At 32.7% G+C, this 21041-nt stretch overlaps 1 protein-coding gene across 1 annotated transcript in view; it reads left to right on the top strand.

Annotated features, from left to right (window-relative positions):
- The window catches only part of LOC118192756 (beta-1,4-glucuronyltransferase 1-like), a 66494-nt gene that overhangs the window by 30858 nt on the left and 14595 nt on the right, over positions 1–21041 (top strand). Inside the window, exons 3-4 of the mRNA XM_035363769.2 lie at positions 11536–11835; positions 17270–17597. Coding sequence (XP_035219660.2) covers positions 11536–11835; positions 17270–17597 — 628 coding nt within the window. The remainder of the gene's footprint in view (positions 1–11535; positions 11836–17269; positions 17598–21041) is intronic.

The following is a 21041-nucleotide window of genomic DNA, read 5'->3' as shown; positions in this document are numbered from 1 at the left end:
ATTAAGTCGCTAACACGCATGGTTTCAGTTAACATAGAAAACACATTCAGGTTCTCTGACTTGTATTTTCCAGTGTGCAAACAAGGAATTGTTCTGAAAAGAAACGAACTAGATGCTTTTCCAAAAATTACTCTTGTCATGCGAGGAGCCTTTATTTTGGTTTCATTTGGTTTACTATCAGTTCACGGAAATTTAGACTGTGATTCTGTTCTCATCCGCTAGAGAATTTTGAAAGAATTCTTGCTCGATATCAGCTATAGACGTAACTTAAAGAGCAGTTCCAATATATTCAGACACATCTTTGGACCTGAATGTTAACAGTCATTTAATGACAAACAATTCGCAGCATGCAACGAAACGTAGAAAACTAACTGAGATTTTTAATTTCTTTATTTTCTCTTATAACGGCTTGAACAACGGCATGAAATACATTCCTTCGATTGATTATTTATTAATTACTTCATAATACCTGTCATAAAATTGTTGATTATTCTGAGATGTACGATTTAAATTCTTAAATTTAATTTTAGTAATCACAAAATTATCTTCGTTCATATGCGTTCGTTTGAAAGTTCATTTGAATTATGATTCTATGGAAGGGACCAATGCAAATTTTATTTTTAAATTTCACAGATCTTTTAAAGTTCTCGAAAATTAAATTATCTTCTAATCTGGGTTCCTTATCAGAATCGCAGGTTCGAGTTCCTGGACATCCTTAGGTGTTGATTCGATCTGTGTAGCTCCATTATTATGAACTTCGACTTTCTTAGCATTCAACACCAGCTGATAAAATTGCATAAGGATTTTCTGTTCCAGTAACAGTCCAATTCGAAAGCTACTAAAGAATCAGACAATCTGTGAACATTGCTTGTAATTATTTTGCAATAAAAATCTACTCTGCAAAGAAATTTTGAATGTTATACATTCTTGTCCCATTCATCGGAAAGCTGTAGTCCTTTATTTTAACACAGCTATTTCATTTTCAGGGAAATGAATGTATGATACATTAATACGAATGTTTCTATTTTCATTTCATTTCAATTGCTTCAGTTATGCAGATAAGGACTGGTTCTTTGCAATTTTTTTTTTCTTTCTTTTTTTTTTTTTTTTTTTTTTTTTGTGTGTGTGTGTGTGTGTGTGTGTGTATCAAGCGCAGTATATCCGAAAGAGATTACTTTTATTTCTTCCACTACAGTAATTGACAATTTTAATTTCTTACAGATATCCTCCTTAATAAATGTTCCCTGCAATTCGAAATGTAACAGTATGCGAACGTTCTGTAGGCATTATTGTTTATGTTTATAATTTGACCTCTAAGTGTCTAATGTAGAGCCGAGTTATATATTGACAGGCTATCCGAAACAGAAGACAACGATTACCTCTGAATAAACCATTTGACTGACTCTTTGGTTTCATCATCGTGTATCAGGGTATGATGCCGTGTATCAGTGTTGATGCCGTGATTACAAACTCGACAGCTTAGTTTCAATTTTCAGTCTCCAACTCAGGGGCTTCTTACTTGGTCGGCATGACTCTTTGGTTGTCGACGAAAGATTTAAAACGGGTAAAATGATCAAGGGGTTGATTGTGGTTCAGTAGTCAAATATGCACCTGCAGTTGACCGAATTTTATTAACACATTTTTTATTTCAAAAATGTGTTAATAAAATTAATAATTAATTGCTTATTGATATAAATAGCTTTATCATACAAGTAATTCATTATTATTCAAAACACATGGCCACGCTAAATTTTTAAATTTTGGAATTTAAAAAGTCAACCGAGAGAAATAATCCCAAAATTAAAGTTGTTGCCGATCTAAAATTATTGACTTTTCCCCCTTCTTCGCCAGTAGAAGCAGGTTTTATATCAAGGAGGTCGGTAACTTACTACAGAAAACAAGAAATAGGTTGAATATTTCTGAACGAAGTGGTTTAAGAATTCAGTTAAGCAATTTTATGCCAAAAATTCAAAACATTGCATCAGTGCATCAAGCGCAGCCATTCCATTAGGTAAAAATCCAGTTTGAAGCAATTAGAATTTGTATCTGGTAACTTATTTATATTTGTAAAATGAATAATAACAATAATAATACAAAACGTAATAAAACATTAATTCAAATAAGCAAGTTTTTTAAACATTTGTTTATATTCATAGTCTAACTGTTATCTTTATGTTTGTGTGATATTTGTATTGTAATTCTGTATGCTATACAGTATAGAGAAAAATGTAATGGTATATGAAAAAAGCCATTTTTTAAAGGGATCGAAACAAGAAAAATTTTGGAAATCCTTGGTCTAGTTCAGGGCTTCTTAAACGTTTTTAAGTCGCGACCCCTTTTTATCACTGAGATTTCTTTCGCGACCTCATGACCCCATAATATTTACGAAAATTTTGTGGGACCCCCATAAGCATTGCGCAAATCCGACACATGCGTGAGTGGCACTGACAATTTTTTTTTCACTTGTACTGTAATATACTATTACAATTTTAGGTCATTAAGTTATAATTTTCAGACATAGAACAATGAGAAAATTTTAAATAAGTAACAGACGAAATGACAACGTTACGTGCAAAGCAAGTAAAATGAACGTTTATATTATAAAAAGAAAGTGTCGAAACGTTTTCGTTTTTTTCTTTGCCTATATTGTTTTATCTTTATCCATTTTCAGATACATTGTGTAAAAATAGTTGGTAACTGTAAAATTAATTTAATAAGAAATATCAAAACTGCTAACATTTTTTGCGACCCACAGTTTAAGAAACTCTGCTCTAGATAAATGATACCTTTAACTGTGCCAGGAAAAAGGGAAGCGTTAACACGATTCAGGTTGCGTTTTAACACTTCCCTTTTTTTTTAACTAACAAAAGGCTTTTATTCTGTATTTACGCTACCTTACCCTTCATTTATATTACGAAATAAAAAAATATTAAAACTGAAAAAGAATTTAAACAATTTTGAGAAACATTTATAACAGCCGCAATAGTATTCTAAAAATTATCTCCTAACTTAGAACTACAAAATGTTCTGTAAATATTTTGAAATTATTTCTTCAAATTCAATTTGTCATTAGTTTCCTCATATGACATACTATCTTACGTTTATATGAAATAATCTTACGAACGAACGAATGAAAACAGCCTTATAACCATTTGGATTATAGAGTTAAGCTATGGACACATTCCTTTACATGCTTTTATTTCAGTAGGCATTATTATTCACCAAAGCAGTCTTTCTCTGAATTGTATTCCGAAATCAATGGGAGGTTCTAGACAACCCTGAACATCTGTTTCAACACATTATTCGTGACTTCTAGGAATAAGCGGAGGTGTTCTGAATAAATTATTTTTGACACCTTCATATTCTATTCTGTTGTTCCAAATATAAACACAGAATTGCTATCGATTGCGAGTTATTTTAACATCGAATTTTTAGGAACTTGGATAAAGAGCATGAAATCTCAAATCTTTTAAAAAATGAAACCGCATCGAATTTCATTTCCCTAAATCATGACTTCAAGGGTATTATGTGATTAATAACAATGGCGCGTAAAATGAATTCGAGAGTGAACTGGCGTTTTAGTTGCATTTTCGAGTAGTCATATGTTGCTTTAAAAAAGGTGCAAATATGTTGCGTTGTGACTTATCTCATTTGTCTGGCAATAACATCAGAACAAGCCCACAAGATACATCGTGGCAAGGAGAGGAAGATTGCACCTGTCGTCGACAGGAGCCTTGGACACACTTGGTGACAGTTCGACTTCGCTCGATTTCGCCCCCAATTCGATGGAGAGAGTCTCAGGGGGACGGTTCTGAGGGTCTCCCACCCCTTTTCCCATACCACCAACCTCTCGAGAAGACTTTTGACTCGCCGCATATTTCAAGAGCCCGCTTGTCGCACAGACATCCATGCCTTCTCTGGGATTCGAACCTGGGCTTTCGGTACAGCAGTCAGCGTCGCTAACCAACATCCCGGCTGGGTGGCCAATTGCAAACATATCGGAACATAACAAAAAAAAAAAAAAAAAAAAAAAAAAAAAAAAACTCGAATGGATCCTTATTTTTCACGCCCACTAGCGACTTAAGTAATAAAATGTCTGAAGTTTCATTCAAAACTGCTTTGATTTTTATTTCCGTACATTGTAAAAAGAAGCTAAATTCCTAATGCACGTTGTCCAAAATTAATGTTCTATCTATACATTTTACTGTTTTACTTGAAAGGTTGTAGAGACATTACGTTAATTGGAAAAGCCGGAGAAATGAAAAATGAGCAAACGCCTTCCCCAGGAATCGAACCTCGGACCTCTGGAATACCGGCCCAGTGTGCAGAACCACTTCACCACGAAGGCACGCTAAGAAAGCGGGAGAAATACCTTATATACTCCCCTTCTTAAAGGGAGACTAGGGTTTTAGGGTACCTATTTGCCAAATCTTGGGTGTGAAGAATCATCATCCACAACCCTTTTAGTTCGGGTGCCACTGTAGAGACATTAGGATTTTTTGGAAGCAAGAGAGATGAAAAATTAGAAACGCCTTCGCCGGGAATCGAACCATAGGACTCTGAACTACCGGCTCAGTGTGCTGACCACTACACCACGAAGGCACGCTAGGAAGGCGGGAGAAATACTTTATAATCTGTTTAATTATCAGAAACCTATTTTATTATTACCCTCCTTGCTTTATTATGAGATAATCCTTGAGGATATCTTCCTTAATAGAGTGTTTTTAGGACACGCAAGCTTAGACAGATAGCTTTCAAGAGTTCCTTAAAATAAATAATTTATCTTATTATTTCACCATACTAATTCTAAAACCAGGTACGTTTTTTTTGCGTGTGTAGTCGACAGCATAGTTTGGATGTTTAGTGCAACAATTTCATCAAATGTCAATAAGTTCGGGTCTTTATGTCCGGTTTACGTTTTTTCGTGTATTTTAAAATTACGGAAAGTTAGATGGTTTTTTTTTAACATACTTATATTCGAAAATTTCATGTTACTTACTAAAGGATTTATATTTACGATTAAAAGATTTATATTCATTAACTATGCTTGTAGAGTCATTAGGTTAATTGGAAGCAGAAAAGATGAAAAATATGCAACCGCCTTCGCCGGGAATTGAACCATGGACCTCTGAAATACCGGCTCACTTTGCTGACCACTACACCAAGAAGGCACGCTAGGAAGGCGGGAGAGAAATACTTTATAGGTTAACAGATACAATAATATTTGTATGATGTGTACGCAAGTACATTTGAAACATTTAGCGAAAGAGACATCTGCATAGCTGAAATCAACAATTATGCCAATTAAGCCAAGCTTTCGTTTGCCAATCTCCATTCATGTCCTTATGGAGAAATAAATACATTGGAATAAAAGGTTAGCATAAATTCTTCATCACTATTTCCTCCGTTTGTAATTTGGCTATAAAGAGTAGAAAGTTCATCATCATCGGCTACTTCCGTTTCCAAATATTCGCATAATTTATTATAAACAGTATAATGTTTTTTTATTATAAACAACGCTGCTTTGAACTTGTATCATCCTCACCTCTCTTGCATGTTCAACTGGCTCATACAGTGGCTCACAATTGTTTTCGGATACTTGCATTTTTTAAATTAATTTATATAAAACTACAAATTTTTTCTTAATATAGTATTTTTTCTCTAGTTTAAGACTTTCTGTCTATATTAATGTACTGTTCATCTTGATGAAAGTAATACTATCTTGTTGAAAATAAATATCATCGAAATATTCTTTGGAATAAAATAATTTATTCCAAAAGATCAGTAACTCATATGATAATTCGGCCACTCGAAAGTTTTGTTTGGTTGTAAAATAAATTTATTCCAATAGTGTTAAACAGTAACTCACATAATTCGAACACTCGAAAGTTTTGTTGAGATGTTTTGCAAAACAATGTTTCTTGTCATATCTTTCTGTTTTAAATAAAAATACATCACAGATGTACAAGAATTATCATCTGATTTGAAATTCTTTACTTGTTCAGGAAAATATATTAACATTTTCATATTTGAAGTGAACATAATAAGATGCTAAAAATTAATTTCTGTCCAAAATTTAATTGTTTATAATTTTAAAGATGATATAAGTATTCAAAATATTCTAACATTCCTTGATACAAATGTTTTCATCTATCTTTGATGTATTATAACGGTGGAAGTTGCATATAACTGCTCAAAATGCATTGAAACTGGACAACATTCCAAGCTAACAGGAAAGAATTGAAGATTTATCTTACGTAAAATGAAACAAAATCCAAAATTTGGTATTGCAAAACTTGCAGCGGATTTATAACAGCAGCTTTCAACGAAAGTTAATCTTGAAACTGTTGTAAAAGTCATTAGAGCACATGGATACAATCGACAATTTACGAGAAGATAATTTTTTGCCAACAAGAAAACAGTGAAAATACGACTGGCGTTAGCAAATTCCACGGTAATCAAAGGTTTACGATATTTAAATAATATGTTATATCTGCAGACGAGTCACAATTTAATACAATAGGGACTGATAGACAAATTTCTGTGAGGCGAAAGCTATAATATGAAGAACTGAATCTGAAAAACTCGCTGTCTGCTGTTAAGCAAATGGGGAAGCATAATACTAGTTTGAATGTGTTTCGCTGCCTCTGGCATGGAAAATTTAGTTTTTATAGAAAATAATATGGATCAGTGTAAATATATAAATATTCTTAAAAAAAACTAAAAGCATCTATAAGAAAAATCGGAATGAAAAATACATTCAAATTCTATCTTAATAACAATTTTAAACATACAGCATGTTCACTTTTGGTTGCGACTGCCCTGAAGATATCAGACCTCCTCCATAATCTTCAGATCTAAATCCTAGCAAACATGTAAAACGTAAATCGAAGAAAGGTGCAAGTAAACATGACATTTCTTCGAAAGCTCTAATCAAACACTTCTTACAAAGGAATGGTATAAAATGGAACATTATTTTATCAAAAGAAAAAATAGTTAAATACGTACTAAAGCGCATGAAAAGTGTAATTTTAGCTGAAGAATATCTGTTGAGATATTATATCTAAGGATTAAAAAGAATATTAAGTTTGTTTATTAGGAAATGATGAAAAGATTTAAAGCTTCAGAATAAAGCGAAATTTCTTCGGAATTAAAAAAAGTGCGGGGGGGAATTGCATGTTTCCGTATTTTTTATTGCGGCAAAGCACTCAAAGGCTATCTCGCCTAGGCATAGCCTTTACGAAGGACATTCTTAAGGTAAACTGGTTCGCATCGATGTTACACATGGGAGAAATCATGCAAACAAGCCCAGTCACCGAAATTCGAGCCCCAGACCGCTTTACCAGCGCTCAACGTCTTTACCACTTGGCCGCTGGTGGATGAAAAACTGCATCTGATAACCGAAGTGATAACAGTTTGGAAGTCACAGTATTTAGGAACTATTTTTATCCATATACGTAAATATATATAATTTGGAATATATATAAATATTGTTAAATAATTCGTTTAAGTTAATTGATAAACTGTAAAACTAAATTAAATGCACAGCCATTAAACTTCTGTCCTCCAATAACTCCTATCCAAATTCAAGTGTAGCATAAGAAAAAACATTGTTCTTTCTGAGTTTTTGAAATGTTTTCTTATTTTGAATGCTGATTTGATTTAGAGATTCAAATGAACGATTTCTTCAATTTAAACTGCTTAAAAATATAGGGAAATTGTTAATTGTTGTTTTCTGTTACCGTATCAGATAAACATAACATTTTTTTCTGTTACCGTATCAGATAACATGATTTACTAATATCATAAGTTTCAAATAACTTGGCAAAGTTTTCAGATTTTACACTTTTTATTAATTAATATTGTGAACAATATAATTATAAAATAAGAGCATATGTAAATGACTTTTATAATTTGCTTATTTCAATCATTATCGTGATTTTACTAAACAAACATCGTAACTTATACACGGTTATTAAACTATATAAACCATTCAGGTTCTTAATATAATTTATATAAACTTAATATTTCATTATCAAGAAATGGCATATCATTTCGGCGATTAATGCTGTATTTATTTTATTTAATCCCAATTTCTGATATAATTGGGTTCCTAGTGTTTTTTTATTTTATTTTCTGTTAAATCATTCATAAGTATGAACAAAATCTCAGTATATCCATGCAAGTGTGTCGCTTACTCAAATGCCATCATCCAAGTGCAACATAGCAGAAGGCTTGAGATAAATAATAAACACGGAGAAGAATGCGCACGTGACACATTTTTGTGTCATATCTCATCAGACTAATGGAAAACAGCTCCAGAATCTTAACAAAAATAATAATTACTATATGGACACCTATTTCAATTAAATATTTCCCAAGATGAATAAAAGTTCAAGCACGATACCATTTATACCGTTAAGAATACGTCAGAAATAAGTTTTCCAATAAATATCCTTTAAAGTTCCCTTAAAATTAATACAAGACATTTGGGATTCAAAAAAACGAGTTAAAATAATTATTTGTGCAAAACAGAATTTCTTTTATGATATAATAAAATAATTTTTAGAGAACATGTAATTTAATCTTGCTATTGCTAATTGCTGAATATTTATAAAAGCTACTATTAAACATATTCTATGCATTCTGATTTGTGTGATATCTGTAACAGCTGTTGAAATTTTTATCGTAATGAAAGTTTTATCTCTAATTATTAATTATTACTTATTATCTTTTCCTCGAATTAGAAGGTATAAACTACTTATAGGACTGTTAGTTATTCTCATTTAAACTTCTGTAAATATTTTTCTTAAAATTTAAAGTACTAGGTAACCACTTTAAATTGACAGACATTTTAAATTATCCCAAGCAGCACACGACGTAGCAAAGACGTTGCAAACTGGTCCGAGAGGTTGCAAAGTGGTCTTGGTAACTTTTACGACGTCTTTAAAACGTAGCGAAGACACAAAATATTTGCCGTTGCATCTTGGCAATTTGTCGACGTCGCTAAAACGTCATGATATGATCGCTTTCAGACATGGTTGTTTTAACATCTTTTTCATAGTTCATCAGCGTTACTTTTAGAACGAAAAGAGACTAAATCTGCCCTTTCAAGAATCTTAAGTCCACATAAGATTTATTTTGCAATGTTGCATTACTTTATTTCATCTAAATATATTAATCTAAGGTAGATTCATCTAATGAAATATAAATTTAATATAAATACTTGAATTATTAAATTTAATTAGTGCTAAAAATACGTGCTAAATTATTGTTTAAAATTTTGTTAAAATAATTAATACATAAATATTTTTTATAAATATTATAGCAAAATATTTAAAAATGAAACTAATCTATAAAGTAAGTTATTAAGTTCTGCATTTTATATATTTTAAAAAATCATTGTTTCCGAAATCAGTGAAAATCACATGTTAGCAATTAATTCACTGCTGAAATATGACTTTATTTATTATTTTTGAAGTAAGAACGAATTTATTTGAATTAATATGCTTACAGAATATGAAACATTTTACCACATACAGAGCAAAAAGTGCGATTTTCTCGAAGATATGATTACGCGTGATGCACGGATAAAAATGGGGCGACTTTAAGAATTCCAAGAAAATGCCCAATATTAAAAAACGTTGCATATCCATGCATATTTAACAACCGTTCAGTATATCTGACGGAAAACTCATCGACAGTCAGGAAAAGCAGAACAGAAAAATTAATGGAAGAGAAGAAATAAATATTAACACTTTTCATGGAAAACGACAAAATTAATGGCTTTGATAAATTACTAATAAATGTTGACATCAAAATTAAATTAATCAAAATTAATGTACACAAAAATACGAAATTCCTTACTTATAAAAATTCTGATGAACTGTTTGTTATGTTTTTACGCTTTTGTCCGTCTGCATGCATTTAAAAATGCTTGGTTTAATCCTAGTATATGGTACACTCGGAATTTGGCGACATTGTGACATTACAAATGTTTTAGCGAAACCGATAAATATAATCTTGTGAACATTGTTCGTAATTCTATTCAGTTGAAATAATTCTTCTAGGACATTTAAAAAACATTCTATTAAATTATCAGAAGAACCGTCGAAAGGTTTAATGCAATCGTATAAATCGCTTCGTATCATCGACTGAACTGCTGTTCGAGCGATTGACATTCCATGTACATATTATTTACTGGATGATTATATAAACGAACATCTGAGATTACAGGCTTGCGCGCTTTGGCTAGCTGCCAAATTCGAACAAGTTAATCAAAATCGTAAAAACAACCTTGTATTTAGCGTAAGTATATTGAAACACTCAATCGATTTCGAGGGCAGCTAAAAGTCCCTCCTCATCAGGAGAAAGAAATACCTAGAAAGAAGAAAACTAAAGGGAAGGAGTCTCAGAAACACGTGGTCCTTATCAGCACTGCACGTGGTTATAACCGGATTTTTAATCAGAGTTACACTGGCCGCTTACTTTTACTGAGCCAGGCTATCTGATCAAACATGTAACACAAAGGACAAAGAATTAGCGAAGTTAAAAATAGGGAGCGAGGGGCAACTGCACCTTCGTGCTCAAAATCTGAACTTAGAATTTAAGTTATTTAAAAAATATAGTTTAAAGTACTGCTATTATTAATTATGCATATTTAGTCTAAAGAGAAAAAATTGCATTATCTTCTGGTTTTCAGGAAATGATAAAATATTTAAATTTAGAAAAATACAAGGAATACAAAATTTTAAAAAAGAAGAAAAATACATTAATTATTAAGCTTATTTTTTTTGCATAAATCAATATGTAACACAAGGACGTCATAACGACGTTTTCACAACTGTTGCAAAAAGGTTGAACTCTGCGAACATTTAGGCGTCGTTAAAACGTCGTGATACGATGCTTTCACAACCAAAATATAAAGGAAGAAAGACGCAATAACGACGTCTATTCATCATAAACCTCATCTGCAAAGACGTAATAAAGACGTCTTTGCAACGGTTGCAAAACAGTGGAGTTTCGCGGACATCTGGGTGTCTTAAAGACGACATACTGCAACGTTTTTGCAATGACATACGACTTTGCCGTGCTACTTGGGATCCCCATTTACTCTTTTCCCAACAAAAGAAGGCATTTTGTTCTTTTTTTTTTTAAGCACCACAAGCTATTATCTCTAAAAATGATATCTAATAAGAAACAAATCTTAAAGGGAAAATATATTACCTAAAGATTATCTATTGCAAGAACATTCGGCTGGGCATTGTTTCTGCATAAGTTAAAATTCTTTATTTGTCTAACTCTTTCTTGATACTCTAAAAATTTCTTAATCCTCTGGCTATTTTTACATAAATTTAATATATAAGCTAAGCGAGCTCGGAAAAAATCATTCGATACCTTTCTTCCTTTATAAAAATTTGGATAATCGCACTAAATATTTTACATTTAAACTCATATAAAATGTTATTTTAATCTTAAACTTTCTTATTTAATCAGTTAATGTTCCCATATTTTAATTCAACCATTTTCTTGCAGAAACATTGAATATGAATCTTTGGTTACGCTATCTACTCAAAGCACTGTTGAATTCCTTCACCATGTGCCAGTGTTATGTCAGAGATGGTCTGGACCTATATCAGTAGCAGTCTACAGCCCCGTTGATGATTATCTCGATGCTCGTCGCTTGGTTCATGCACTCCGACACTGTGATTTCTGCACGCGATATTGGGTAGAGTGGCATTTTTTTTTCCAAAAGCAAGAAATTCCTTTCTTTATGGACACGCAGCTCCCTCAAGATTGTCAGTCATTGATGGATTTCAAACTTAAAAAGAGAAGGTACGCTATTATACAAAATACAGCAGCATGGATAAACGCATCTCAATCCGATAAAAATATTTTTAATTACGATTGAGAAAGAAATAAAATCTTAAAGATACACGCGAGTTCGAACTACACCTCTCAAAAATAAAATTCTTTAAAATAAAGAAATGAAATGTCGATATCTTTAGTAAAGATGCAGAATTTCTGTGTTGGTAATCAAATGTTTTCCCTAATATTGATTGAATCTTAGTCTGACTACCATTCTGCAGACATTTGAACTTAAAAATACACTCATGTCCATAAATTAAGGATAATTCGGAGTCACGCGGAAATCGAACTCTAAAATAAATATATCACCTGTAAAATCACTACACACACCTTCAAGAATCATATGCAAATTTCAGGAAGTAACCAGATGACACCGACGGTACGTCATAATGACGAGAGTGTAAGAGAGTGATATATAAGGAATACAGGCGAAGATGTAAAATTGTTCGCAGGCGCTTTATAAGCATTTCAGTGCAATAACCGAATAGTTATGACACAAAGGATGCATTTGGATGATCCCTGGAAGGAAATTATTGTCTGTTAAAAAAAGGGCCATAGTAAACGCGTGCAAAATTACATTCGTGGTAGGTGGCGGAACAAAGCCAGAAGAGAAACAGAAATCGCGTAACATAAAGTCGAGATATTACCATGTCAAAGAACCACCAAAAAATTTTCAAATGAATATACCTTTCTAAATAATTTATTTAGCAGGCGTCTATGATGAAACAATGTCTTGTTACTAATGCTTTCTATAATAAAAGATCATGTAGTATATTTTATTCTTCATGAAATTATAGGTTTAAAAAAATGGAGTTACGTCCTGAATAAACTGGAAACTTGTAAACATAGTGCCAGCACTGCTGCAAACATAATGTCTGAAAAGTACCAACAGCACCATTATGATGCATATTCATTTTTATGTGTAGGCGTTTTAAATATGATAGTGTGTGGCTTATTCTTGAAAACTGAGTAGCACGTATATTAATGGTATTTAGAGCACTCGAAATATTTTTCAGCAAGTGATAATGCATCATCAGTACACTATATCGCGTTTATAAAATTATGAATTTTAAAGTTTCAAAACTAATGTAACGTCGAAATGAAAAAAAGTACTTCTTAATCTTCTTTCTATATTCAAGAAATCGCAGAGGTCACCAAATTTGCCTTCCATTCCCATATCCATTCGTGGCATATCCCATATCCATTTGTGGCAAGTTGGGAAGCATAGATTAATGCAGTAATAGTCCATTGTGAATATTTTAAATAATAATAAATTATTATTCTAATCAGCTAGCTGATTCTGAATCAAAAATAGTAACAGATGCCAGATATCTAAGCGAAAGTAAAAGAGCTCTCTAACAGCAGTTTCAAACATTTGGAATTAGAGTCTTTTTTGGAAGAAGAAAAATGGAATATATCGCAACATACAGAAGATTACTGGAGAAGCCAAACAACAAGAATCACATTATTTTTTTTTTTTTTAATCCTCGTGCACCACAAAGTATCACACGAGACTTACAAATCGTAAGTAAAAAAGGAAAAATAGTAAGTAATATCATCAGTTTTCAACAATACAATGAATCATAACAAGGGAAAAAAAACACAAGTAAATACAAAAGTATAAAAATGTATAAAGAAATCATTAACAGTGTTTAAAATAAAAGTCAACAAAATCATTGAAAGCTCGGTAGGCCGAAGTCGAGGATACAAAATCATAACATTTCGGCGGCCAATGAATTCCAATGAATTTCAATCTACATTTCAAAAGATTTCTTGCTTTATCAAGCAGTGGGCAGTCAAAAAGCAGGTAGAAAACACTTTGCTGAACGCTAAGATTGCAATTACACAAATTGGAAGATGTCAGCTTAAATCGTTCAAGATAAACATTAAACTTACCATGTCCAGACAAAAATTGCGTAACTTTAAAATTCAGCAACAAGTCCTTACTTTTCAGTCTTTCAAAAATAGTTGGGAAGAATGTTTTTGTAACAGATCCCTTATCAGAAGAAATATAATCACAGTTCCACCGCTCAATCATTTTAGCTTTGAATGTTTTTTTAAAATAAGATTTTGGAATATTTACATCAACGTTAATATCATTTTTAGGTGCATTCTTAGCAAGCCAATCAGCTCTCTCGTTTCCATAATTACCCGAATGACCACGGACAAATGTAAAAAACACTGAAATACCCCTCTTCTCCAGATCTCCGAGAGACTGCTGTATATTGGCAATAATATCATTACATAAAGAGGTATTTTTAAGAGATTCCAGGGAAGAGAGTGAATCCGTACAGATTAAGTAGCTGGAACCACGTCCATTCTGGAAAATTATCCACTTGATTGCAAAATTAATACACAGAAGCTCAGAAATACATTCATTTCTAATGCGAAATTGGTGACACTCAATTTCAATATCATTTTCAAAAATAACATAAGCAAAACCAACTTTATCATCAATCCTACTGCCATCCGTATACAACACAAATGAGAATGAATTTACATCAGTGTCCGTACTATCCAGAATCTGTACTGGTTGTCTTACAGAAGGATGTGGTAGAACAGACAAGGGCAATAAACGATCAAAGTGAGAATTGGAGTAATTTGCAAGACTATTCTTGTAATCTATAAAGGTCAGAATAAACAAATCCAGTGGTGGAAATCCGGCAAGAGAGAAAACAGCATTGTAACTAATAGTTCGGTAACCGCTTATAACTCGCAGCAAAATTCGTCTTTGAACTCGAAGCAGGCGTTTAGAGTTAATTTTCTTTTTTAGAGACAATCCCCAAGCTCTACATCCGTATGAAATAGAGGGTACAATGCCTTGTTTATAAATAATTGCGCTAACATTCGATTTAATACCAAAACTATTACATGCAATTCGATTCATTTATTAGAAATGTAGGAAATATGCTTTTTACAGTTAAATTTGCTGTGCAACAAAACACCTAGATATTTAATTTCATTCACCCTCTCAAGGGGATTGTCATTTAAAAGCAATTGATATCCTTCATAAGTAGTATTTTTTCTATCAATAAACATGGTCTTGGATTTTGCATGGTTAAAGTTTAGCTTAAAATCTATTGACCAATGATAAATGAAATCTAAAAAAAAACAACAAGAATCAGCGTTATATTTTTTATCGTGCAGGACTAGTTTCGATGTTTCTGTAGTTAAATCATCGAAACTATTCTTGCACAATTAACAAAAATAACGCTGATTCCTATTTGACTTCTCTAATAATCATTACTCTTCGTGTTATTTTAACCTAAAATACAGATGATAATCTTAATGCAGCCTGTCGAAACACTTCTGAGCAGATTTTAAGGGAGGGGGCACATATCATTCCAGTTACTTATCCTGCACAAATAAGTAATGTAGAATTTCTTAATTATTTTCTGTTGTAGTCTCATACTACGTTATTAACATTTGAAATTTAACTTTTTGTTATGTTAATTTAAGTACCCGTAAGGCACGAAGTTTCGTCTGCCTCACAAGCTGTGCCTCTCTGTTCATTTAAGATTTAAATAAGAAAGGCTTTAACTTACTTTAAGCATGTTATTTTCTTCAGACTAAACAAGAACTCACGATCAGTCTAGTAGAGTCTTCAGGACTTTGACACAATCGTCTAGATACAGTGTAATCCTACAAGCTACTGCACGAGAAATTCTGCTTCAGCATTATCTTTATTCCGTTCATGCACTGCATTAATGAAAGCATATAAACGAAAATATAGCGTCGAAACCAAAACAAAAGGAAAGCATTGTCGAGTAAAATGTGGTAGTCAAAAGGAAAACAGCAGCTAAACTTAACAATTGCATTCGTAATCAAAACATAGCAAATGGAAGAAAAGTGTGAATAAAGTGAGTTTTAAAGCACCTTTCTGCAAAATACGTGAGTTAAAGAGCAAAACAGGTATGAAAATATCGGATGTGTAATAAATAAATGAAATAAAATAAAACAGCGCAGAATTAAGAATTTTTTTGTCTATGATAGTGCTTCTCAAATATTTTAGCCTTACCTCTTAACGAAACATTTGAAATAATTTTCATTCGACAAAGATTGTACGGTTAAAAAGAAATATTTTATTTCAGTTATAAAAAATGCAAATATGTATTTCGAATTTTATTTATGAAGACATAAAACTAAAATAGGTAATCTTGTTTTCAATTTACTGACCTAAACCTGAACAAAGAAATTTGCTTCTATTTTCGCAAAACAAAACGCACATGCTATTTAACTAAAATAATTCTATGTTTGATTATAGCCATATTTGTTTAATCTGATTTTTTTTAAAAAAAAGAAGTACATATTATGTAAAAGATAATTTGGGGTGCTATTTTAATCAAAATCTACATATCAGAGAAATGGTATTTGGTAATAAAGGTGCGTGCGTTGATGACTAGTTAAAGAATTAAAAAGAATTAAGTATTTTTGACATTTTCATTGGTTTGACTATGTATTGTACATACCATAACCGTTATCTATAACACAGATATTTAAAAAGATGTACAATACATTGGTAATCAGTTTATAAAATTGAAATAAGAATTTAAAAAAAAAGGATTAAAAATCTCTTAAATGAATTAAAAATAATTTTCGACTCGTGTGGTCTGGAAAGTGTCAGCAGTTCATATATCTTTTGAGTTCATAAATTTTGACATAACCTAAGCGTGCGTGTGTGCTAGACCAATGGATTAGCAGCTAAAATTAATTTAATGACAAAGGTTTAATCATTGTGTTGTAAACTATACAGGGTGTTTGAGAACTATTCAGAATTGTGCATGGAGGTCCAGGACACGTTAACCGAAAATAATCATGTAGGAACTTCCGGTCGCATGCGCAAGACGGCTATGAACGTCGGAAGGAAATCTGGCCAAGATGAAGAAACAGAAAGCGCTATTAGCGCATACGAACGTGCGGAAATATGAATCTCTACTAGAACAGCCAAAATGGCGATATTCACATCATTTAAGGGGTAAGTAATTGCAGTGGAGCAGTCGCTATGGAACTATAACAATTTCGGTTTCCCAACAGTCGTGTTGTGAGAAATATATTGCATCCGCTGGCCGTAGCTTCCAACATCTACCAGCTGCATTTCAAACAATACTGTTATACTCTTTTTTGGGTCTAATAAAGACTCATTATTTATGACCTGTCTTACGTCTTTCATTCTCAATCTATGAGGACATGTAGCGTTTCGGGGTTGGATATACAATTTTATGTTCTTATATGATTATTGCCTCTTATCGTGTTCCAGATCTATATGTACATTTTTGAACAAAAATACTGAAAGACTCTGTACAATGACTTGACAACAATTTCAATTACTACATTGGAGCAAATAAAGCTTCTTATTACAGTGATACGATTCATTACATGCATTTTTTTTTATATCTTTCAGATCTCAAGGTATTTATCCGATCAACGTGGGAAGAAATATAGCAAGAACAAAAACTGAAACCCCGTATGTGTTCTCAATAGACATTGAACTTTATCCCAGTTTAGGCATTCTCTCGAAGTTTGAGCGAATGGTCAATTTAAAGCGTCCTTCTGAAGTTCCTCAAGTATGGGTTGTACCAGTATTTGAAGTTCATTCCCAGTTTAGAGCTCCATTCACAAAGTCAGGGTTGAGAAGCATGTACCTAAAAAAGCAAGCTATATCTTTTCACAAGTACAGATGCGATGTATGTCACAGAATCCCTAATGTGACGGAGTGGATCCAATACAAGGTAATAGTGTCTTCTTAATATTTCAGTATTAAATGTATGAAATAATAAGGATAAAAGAATAGCTATAAGGTTCAGTTCCTTGAAATGTTTTAATTTGAATTTGCATACACTATGTCAAACTGAAACTTCAACATATAGAACCACTTGTTTAATTAGTCTAAAAACTGACATACAAGATCTCCACGGTGACACACAGAGATATCTGGACAGCAATTTCAAAAGTTCTCAATTCAATTTCAAAAAGTTTAATGGCCATGTCACAGAAACTGTAACTGAGGTAATGAAAAATTTGACAAATTCCTCCTAGGACGTTTCATGCGTAATTAAAGAACATCTGTATATTTAAGAAGGAAAATTCCAGGTAAGTTTTATTGTTTGAAAGACTATTACATTTTTCAGTATGCCAAAACCAGTGTTCTCATAGAATGTAACTAGTTAATGGATTTAAGAAAGGATATATAACTGACTTTTAACTGATGTGTGTAGAAGTGTACATCGGGCAGGATAACACTTCAATTTCATGATATGTCTATAGATTGTTAGGAAAACACACCTACTAACTGCGTATAGGAATCTGGGTTCCAGAGTTAGATATGGAGTACGAAAGATGTCTACTCAGAGTGAGGATCATTTCATTCTCCGACACTGCCTAATCCTTGCTAAATACGGTAATTAGCTGTAATAATGTATGGTTTTACCGAACCACCATCCTCAGCTGCATTTTGCGCTTTTGCAACTGAGGATGGTGGTTCGGTAAAACCATCGAAACAAGTCCTGTGAAAATTTGAAAATATAACGCTGATTTTTGTTGTTTGACTTCTGAATTAGTATCTGTGGTATATTACTATTATTACGAAATGTCTAGCTACGGTAGGATAGCTTCTTCGCAAAGCAGGTTTAGGTTTTAGTTTAGGGTTGCCAGAAAATGTAAAGTGAATGCAGGGTTGCTAGATTTTGTGCGAAATCGCACATTTGGCGACAAAATTGATTGGCGATATACTATAGACGGATGGGGAACATTCTGGAATGAATTCTTACCGTTTTGGCCCCAGAATGTTCTCGAAGGCAGGCCAAAAAACTACATAAACCCTGCCTATACGTGGAGTAGCAGTCTAGTGTGTCTCGAAGTCTATCGAGTTGATCGTCAGTCTAGTCTAGTGTCGAAGTGTCTGGTCGAGTGCATCGTCGAGTCTAGTGAGTGTATCGTCGAGTGCATCACGAGTTGTAGCATGGAGAGTCTCGAGAGTATGTAGAGTTCCTAGAACGACTGTACTCTCCTGTTTCGCCGTGAAGCTGTCTTCACCGTTATAGCCTGATAACCTGAAGGCTATATTGCTGATTGTTTGTTGTAATTTTTGGACGACTGTAAGCGTGTTTTTGGAGCTTTCCTGAGTAATACTCGATAATAAATTGTGTTTTCATTCTTCATCAAGTGTTGTCGTAATCACTCCAAATCCACAAACCCGTGCAGAACGTAACAATACTTTTTATGGTCCAACAGATGCCTAGATGTATCCTAAATAAACAATAGGAGTGACGCCATTGTACACCGAGAAGGTACATTACCTGGAAACATACAGACAACCATCCATGATAAAGGAAAATTGTCTTCAAAAGTTTGAGCAAACATGATCAGGAGAACAGAGTCTAGTCAGAATAATTGGAATCCGGACTTCTATAGAATTCAATATGGTGTGAGGTAGTAAAACAACAAAGAAGTTACCGTGTAACAATGAGTTTCATTAAAAAAAAGTAATAAAATAAATGCATTATTTTATTCGGGTAAACATTACTATTTTTTTATAATTCAGCTGCAAGCTGCACATGAATTGCATATACACTTTTTGATGTTTTAGGTTCAGTTTGACATGTGTATAAATGACCGCATTTTCACGATGAAGGGTATGCCTATGAGTTATTTCATTTTATTTTGAGATTCTGAAAATACATATTTGTATCCGTTTGACTCGTTTTTCTTCAAAAAGTCCTCCACGAAGGCATCCCTTTCCTTAGGCAGGTAGTCGTCGAGAGTTTTGCTATAAACAAATAAACCAAACTAAACTTATATGTCACAAAATATGTGACGTTATTAGCTATGAACTAAGATTATTTCAGTATCTTATGTGGATGCAACCCGCCCCAGCGGTTGTCATAGTTAAACACAGCTCTTTTAGGCAAAGGCAGTTTCAATGTTGAGAAGTGTATGTGGAAAAGAAGTATGCCATTTTGAAACTAAAAACTAAATAAAAAAAATTAGTTAATGAAAATTAACCAAATTTTTTGTCTAATTTTCTTACATTTTCTCATTTTTTTACGTCAGTTAAAAACATTTTTAATTGCTTGTTATGACTAAGAAATTACGTTTATTTTTCTATACAACACATTGCTGATTTTTATGGCATTCAAGTTAATCATATTTCAAAAACAACATAATATCTTTTAGTGGTGAAGAAATAACAAAAGCGATAAAAATATTCTTAACAAAGCTATATTTCCAGCTAATCAAATACATCATAAAACATCAAGGTCTTAAGAATAATTTAAGAATAAGAAAGAATAATTTCCGTTATTAGTTGAAACAAAATGCTTGAGAATGCAGCTGTATCAATTGCAAGTTTTTAACTGCATAGTCATAAGAAGTTGTTTAAAGGTATATATTTGGGCTAATGGGCTATTAGTATCAGTATAACTGGAAATTTTACTATAGCCTGCTTAAAAAGGCTCGAGAAATGTTTTTAAACAAATATATAGCATTAAGGAAAAAAATAATAGTTTAAAACGTTTCAGATTTCGATATTTTAGAAACATTAATTTCAAAATTCCTAGTTAAGCTGTACAGTCTTTTTTTTTTTTTTTTTTTTTTCCCACCAGCGGCCGAGCGGTAAAATCGCTGAACACTGGTAGTTCGGTCCGAGGTTCGAATCCCGCGAACGGGCTGGCTGCATGGGTGTTTTCGTGGTTTTCCCCATGTGTAACGTGTATACGAGGCAGTTTCCTTTAGAAAGTCCTCCACGAAGGCATCCCTTCCCTTAAGCAGATAGCCGTAGTGTGCTTTGCCGTAGTTAAAATACACATACTGTTTTTGTTTTTTGGAGCTTATATTTTGGTTTTCAAACGAACTTGGATTTCACTTCATTACTGATAAGGTCCCACTTTCTGTCTATAAACTATCTTTCGACAACACTTTCTATCAATCTTGACCACTTTTTGTCGCACGTAATATAAAAGTAACGAACGCAAATAGAGACGAAGCAGTAACATGAATACTAAAAGCGAATTAGACATAACTCTGTTATTATGCAGAAAAACAAAATATAAAATTTAAATCAGACTTCACAACTAAAAAAATTAATTTTATGAACGCCGACATCTTATCCATCAAACCAGTATGAGCAGAGATCGAAGGTCAGTACTTTAAAACAAGAGTCCTACTAGAGGATATTT

This window comes from Stegodyphus dumicola, chromosome 3 (genome assembly GCF_044657685.1).
Source record: "Stegodyphus dumicola isolate Sdum_Otavi_A_Nest chromosome 3, ASM4465768v1".
In the NCBI taxonomy this organism is placed as follows: Eukaryota; Metazoa; Arthropoda; class Arachnida; order Araneae; family Eresidae; genus Stegodyphus; species Stegodyphus dumicola.
This window is presented reverse-complemented; position numbering and strand designations above follow the sequence as displayed.